The 6,533-nt window shown below is 39.4% G+C and overlaps 1 protein-coding gene across 1 annotated transcript in view; it reads right to left on the bottom strand.

The window, feature by feature from the left end:
• Window positions 1-585: 585 nt before the first annotated feature.
• Window positions 586-6,533, bottom strand: part of fat1a (FAT atypical cadherin 1a) — a 62,953-nt gene continuing 57,005 nt past the window's right edge. The window contains 4 exon segments of the mRNA XM_019861726.1: window positions 586-2,552; window positions 3,802-3,837; window positions 4,101-4,160; window positions 5,592-5,744. Coding sequence (XP_019717285.1) covers window positions 1,996-2,552; window positions 3,802-3,837; window positions 4,101-4,160; window positions 5,592-5,744 — 806 coding nt within the window. The 3' untranslated portion in view covers window positions 586-1,995.

Here is a 6,533-nt window from a genome sequence, read left to right as displayed (position 1 = left end):
GAGATGAAGTGGTTATTTAACATGAAGACCTTAAATAATAAAATCAGCGTATGAACCAGTGACCCCTCGACAGGAGGCCCTTTTCAAGATTTTGCTTAACAAATGCTTCATCGGTGTTTTCATGAATGACCCAGAAGCTATGACGAAGCCATTAACATCGCATCTCATGAATACAAATGCATTTTAGTTTTAAATTCTCAACTTTGGAGGTCACCGTGTCATCACGCCTCCACCACACTCCATGTCACCTCCGAAGGGAACCAAACCATAAATTAAAAATACATTTTGAGGTATGATCGAGAATGGAAAAAAATAGATTGGAAAGCTTTGATTTATTGTGATTATTTCAAAATGTTAAACTAAATATTTAAAGAAAATATTTCAAATTTTTTGACTTAAAAATATTTGAGTACAAAGGCTTACACTTTGAAATATCCAGAAATATAAAAACACGTGTTAAAATAAGACAAGATTTATCTCCGTTTATATACTATTGATAATATGTACAGGCATTGTTTTTAAGACAGAAATAGTCACACACCAAAAAATATATATGTACATAAAAAAGACACAAACGGCAAAATCTATTTTTTAGGAATAATTTATTGCCAGTAGGAAAGCGTGAGCTGGTGGCAGTAATTCAATAAAAACCTAAACAAGACCGATGCGTCGCTCACGCACACACTTGCACACATATACACAAACATGGGCTGTATCCATGACGACCATAAATATCATCGGGTACCGTTTCCTTGATGGAAAAATAAAAGAGGTTCCAACGTCAACATGTACAAACATAAAAAACAAAAACAAAAAAAGAAAATAATGACTAATGCAGTCGTTCACCGAAGACCCCGTTTTTGTACTTTTAACAAAACTTTTTTTTCTCCGATGAACGTTAGTACAGTAAGCCCGATCATGTCACACCGTTTCTTCAAAATAAAAGCACTGAATATCTACAAAACCTACTTTGAAATCAAAACTGTACAATGACATTTACACTGAAAATCACCACTTGTAGAAAATGTTCTATTTATAGAAACAGTTGCGGATTTCTCTTTATTATTCTCGTTTTCTTTTTCATTCCCTCTCCGACTGTTGAAACGGACACTACACTTCCTGTGAGTCGGGTCTTAAGTCTTATTTTTTATCCACTTGCAAACCATACTTGCCAATTTTCCCCGTTGAAAAACAAAAACCAAAAAAACGTCACTTTTAAGAACACAATAAATGGCAAAACAGTTGAAGAGACAACTATTTACTGGCTTCTAATTTCAAAATTAGCTAGCCATGAATTTGTTGTGTATATCATGTAGAAACGACGCGCATCATAATTCTTCATGGGGTCACAGGCAGGGAAATCGTAACTATGATTATGGCCCACAACAAAAATGAGCTTGACACCCCTGGTCTAAATTCGCTAAACTAAACCTGTCTCGGGTGAAATTGCAAACTTTTGGCAGCGCAAAAAAATACCGGAAAAATGGAAAATGCGGAATATGTGGTCAAATCGGAAGGGTGACGGAATGTTCCTGAATGTTGCGGGTATTAACTCACAGGCTGTTTGCAAAACTTCAATTTAGCGATAATATCTGTTTTCCTGGAAAAAGAAAAAACGGAGGGTTACAGAAGCTCGCAAGTAGTCCCAAATTCCGTTTGCATATTATTATTATCATTATTATTTTTTTGCAATCGCAACCATCAGGAGGAATGTGAAACTTGTCGTAAGTCATAGAATACGGCAGGGTTGTAAATTGCAAACATCCGGTCTCAAGTAGCGAGCGAATACAGCGAAACTTTTGGCAATCTTTTAACAAGAGAAATGTGGCGCAGTAAAATCTGCAAAGATTGGCAAGTATGCATCGGTCCAAACATCCCCTTGTGGACTCAGATCGTACCAGGCGTACCAGCAAAAAAAACAAACAAACAACAACAACAACAAAAAACACGAGAGCTCGCGGGGTGGCTTCAGGCACTTTTTGTGGGGATCCAGTGTCAGACTTCAGTGTGCTGTTGGGAGCCCAGCGGCGGGATGGACAGACAGTCAAAATGGCTGTCGTCACCGCTCTCGTAGTCGCTGATCATGGCCTCGGACTCCTCGCAGCAAGCCGACATGTCCGAGCAGGAGGCGGTGGACGCGTACAGCGACAGCGACATGTCGTCAAAGTCCCGACCCGGAGGGAAGTCGGCGGTGGCCGCGGTGGAGGACGGCGGGGCGGAGTCGCCGTCGCCCCGCGGGGCCAAGTACTGGCCCAGGCTGTACAGTTCCGGCAGGGCGGGACGGCGGCGGATCCCGTCGGTGGTGGCGGACCGCAGCGTGTCGCCGTACTCGGGCGGCGGCGGTGGCAGCTCGTCCCCAGACGGGAAGTCATCGGGCGGCGGCGGGAAGTCGCTTTCGATGTCGTAGCCGCCCGGGTAGTAGTCGGTGTCCATGGCGCTCGGGTCGCTGTACAAAGTGGTGGGAGGTGACTCCACCAGCTCGTACTGCGGGAACTCCTTGATTCCCGGGAGCTGGACACTCGGCATCCAGTCGGACGTGTCCCAGTGGTATCCTGTATGGGATGGGGGAAAAAAAAAAACACTTGCGTGAAAGTTCTGATGCTAACTTTTCATTCAGGTTGAAAAGCATGCAAACGCACACCACTTGTTGATGAATACTTGACGACATCCCGAGTAGAACGACATCGGGTCACACCACACAAAGAAAGAAAAAAAACAAGTTTCAGATAATTCTGTAATTCGCACAGTTTGCACTTTTTTAAAAAAAATATCGAATGACAAACTACAATTAAAATAATTTTGGTTCACATTTGTATTTGTGTTTTTTATTGTCATGAATTATTCCTAACGTTTCCGATGATTCGGACAGTTCTTTTTGCATTGGTAGCAACAGTGCAAAAATACCTTCTGGCATCTTGCTGTCTGATGATTGGTTCACATGGGGAGATTTTGGAACAGTTTTTTAAAATGACATCAGTTTGTGAGGAGGAAAAAAAAAAAGATTGCTTTTTGTTTTTTTTTCCTTTGTGCGCTAGGTTTTATTTTTACATTTCTATTGTCAGAAGTTACAAATGTGCAGAATAAATGACATCGATGTACCAGCGTGCTTTCGATTTGGGCACATCCAGCTGTTTAGTTTTGAAAGTGAACTACTGCCCCAGTGGTGGAAACGTTGCAAACAACGAAAAAAAAAAAAAAAAAAAAAGCATTGGGTTTGTGACTTTGTTTTGTTTACTTTTTGCTCACTTTGGAAAACATGCAACCACAAATTGACTTGTGTATTAATAATACTTGATGACATCCCGAGTGCAACTGTGATGACATTTCATCATACAGCACAAAAACAAACAAAAAACAAGCTAGTTTCCGACAAAGCGTGTTTTTTTTGAAAAATTTTTGAAAACAATTTCAAATTTTTTTTTTTTTACATTAAACAATGTCCCATGTTCATAATTTTTTCTTTTCCATGCTATTTTGATGGTATTCTAGTTTCTTAACTGATAGTACTGCTATCCCGCCAACGGCCTAGCTCGCATTTCAAGTTGTTTTTTTTTTTTTGTAGTGACTCGAACTGTAAAGTTTAGCGGCGAAAAAACAAACAAACCAACAAATAATTAGTTACCAAACAGAATTCTTTGAAGATAACAAAATCATGCGCGGGGAAGGGCTAATAAATCTTGACATCACACTTTGGCTTCCACACCAGAATAAAACAAGCATAACAAGCTCTCGGTGTTAGAGTCGGGTTAGTGATTAGCAGCGTCACACCCACAAAAACACAAACACCAAAGAAAAAGTCACCTCTTGTGTTCTTGAGCTCACGAGCCATAAAAGACTCTTTATTAAGAATCCAGGAAGAAGAGGAGGAGGAGGAGGAGAAAGAGAAAACACGTTAAAAAAATGGATGCTAACCAAGCTGACAAAACAGGAGTTTATGTGAAGGCGACAAAACACGTGAAGGGCTAATTTGGCAGTGTTTCCATTTTCCTAATGAGTGCTTGAGTTTTTCTTTTATTTTTATTGTACGTGTTAGCGAGCTAGCTAAGAAAATGGCGACTCTGCTAGGCACAGGACAACAGCAACAAAGAGAAAAATGGTACCTTCTCCTTCCACCGTGTCAAGCACAGAGTTGACAAAGTGGATGACAGTCACTATGGAGGCTTGCAAGAGGAGAGATGATCCAGCATTAGCATAAATGCTGACAAAAAATGCGAAGAACAATACACTTGGAGGGAATGTGACTCTCATGCTAACACAGAATATTGGTGCTTCGAACAAGGACACAATGACAGATGGCCGCTAAGGGTGGGCATGAAGATACATTAAATGTCATTTTAAAAAAATCTTTTTTGGTGTGTTTTCCAAAAAATACACAAATTGTGCTTCATATTAATAGAAATAGCCAAGATAATAATAGTATAGATCGGGAGAGCTAATCCATTGTGGAGGCGTTTAGCATTGTTGGTATGATAACAGTGTTGATAGAACATTTTTTTGGGGGGGTGGGGGTTCCTTTTTTCAATTTTATTTTAAAGATTTACATTTTTCAAATATTATTTTGATTATTATTCTCTTCTGGTTTTACTCAATTTAATTTGAAAAATTGGTTGAAATGCCCACCCGTATAGGTGACCCATCTAAAGGGGAATGAGGTTTTTGGATGACATGACATTGTGATTCACAACGAGGTGCTAGTGCTACACGATATGCAGATAGTTTTGAGTGAAATTCCCCAGAGATTTAAATTGATCCCCCCCCCCCCCCACCCCACCAAAAAGGAGAGGAAGGATGTGAGGAAATGAGACACTAATGACCTGTAAATTCAATTTTAGGGCCCATTTTCATTTTGGAGGATGAGCAATGACAATTCAGTCTGATGACAAGCATACAAGACTTGTATCAAAAATCTGCTTTTTTTTAAACAGTAAAAAATGTTTAAATTCCACTTTGGCTTTTTTGTAGCTTAATAACACCATAAAAGTATAGCATGCAGCTCTCAAAATGAGAGTTGCACATCACTGCTACTGAGTACTACCATATGTCACCCAATATTGAAAATTGAGCATTATTGAATACATTAAAAACCCAGATTTTTTTTTTGATGGGGGTCTTGTACTGCATGTGCATGAAAAATGGAGTGTTTTAAAAACAGCAATGCTCACTGTTGAATTTAAATGGACCTCTTCTTCGATCAATAGTGTCATAAGAAATTCACAAATGGATTTCGTTGCGGTGCTGAACAGTTGCACAGCACCGCAAATGACTGCTCGCATGATTAAAATTAGGGTAATCGATTCCAAAAAAGTGAGTAAGATGAGCTATTTTTAAAATGCACATTTTTTTGATAGGAGCCTTGTGTCATGATGAATGAATGGGAGGACGGAACACTGAGTACCATTGCGATATGTTCCTTCAGGTTTGCTTTGACAAATAAAAACAAAAAAGGGGGGCATGCTGAAATCAAATAATCAACGTGCCAGAACTTTCAAACACAACATGGCTGCCATGGTTATGAAAAAAAAAAGACATCATGCAAGGGATTTTTTTTTTTTGTGTCATCCCACGAGAATTCCAACAGCTTTGGAACTTACAGGCCTTTCTTTCTTTCTTTTTTATTCTAAAAGCGTGTTCTGGACCTGTGGACAGATTTGATCCATATGGGAGCTGAGCCCCGCAGCAATAAGAAGGAAAGAGTGAAAAAAAACAAACAAATACAAAAAACACATGTGACTCAGGAAGCCAGCCTGCAAATTGCAAGTTTGAGTTCATGCCCAGATGAAGGGACATGGGGAAAATGTCCTTGAAAAATAGAAAAAATCACTATATGTGTTGTGTAGTAAGAACTCCACAAAAATATGAAACGTTTTAACAACCATCCACAAATCAAATACATGTACTGTGTAGCAGTCTGCAGACTTTGAAGTACAATGAAAGCAATGCAGAATACTGCTTCTTAAGTTAGATAGATGCATCACAACCATCTCATCTTAAATAAAGTTAGAATGTCTCAGTATCCCTTGTTTGCCAAGTCACCAACTTCTAAAGTAGATCTGTGGCTTGAATTCCTGTTGAGAAGTCTTCCACTCGTAACACTATATTGTAAATTGGTGTATATCTTTCACGAGAGAGAGGGAGGGAGGGAGGGAGGGAGGGAGAGAGAGAGAGAGAGAGAGAGAGAGAGAGAGAGAGAGAGCAATATTTATTTCTTTTTTTTCCCCAAAGTAAATTTTTTTAAACAGCGCGAGGAGCTCAAAATTTTGTGATTTTTGTTGTTGTTGTTTTATCTCAATTTTTTGCTCATACAAAAATATTACATTTGTTCTGGTTTAAAAAATATAGATATTTTGTTGGGCAGTGGATGCATCACCATTCTGTAACTTGTCATTAAAATAAATACCGTATTTTCACACCTATAAGGCGCCATTAAAAGTCTAAAATTTTCTCCAAAGTGGACCGCACGCCTTATAATGCGGAGCGTCTTGTGTATGTGCTGAGTACCAAAACCTGACAGAGAGCCGACACGCTGGTTATAT

This window comes from Hippocampus comes, unplaced genomic scaffold (assembly GCF_001891065.2).
Source record: "Hippocampus comes isolate QL1 unplaced genomic scaffold, H_comes_QL1_v1.1 scaffold7, whole genome shotgun sequence".
Classification (NCBI taxonomy): Eukaryota; Metazoa; Chordata; class Actinopteri; order Syngnathiformes; family Syngnathidae; genus Hippocampus; species Hippocampus comes.
Note: the sequence above shows the minus strand (reverse complement) of the source record. Positions and strands in the feature narration are given on the sequence as shown.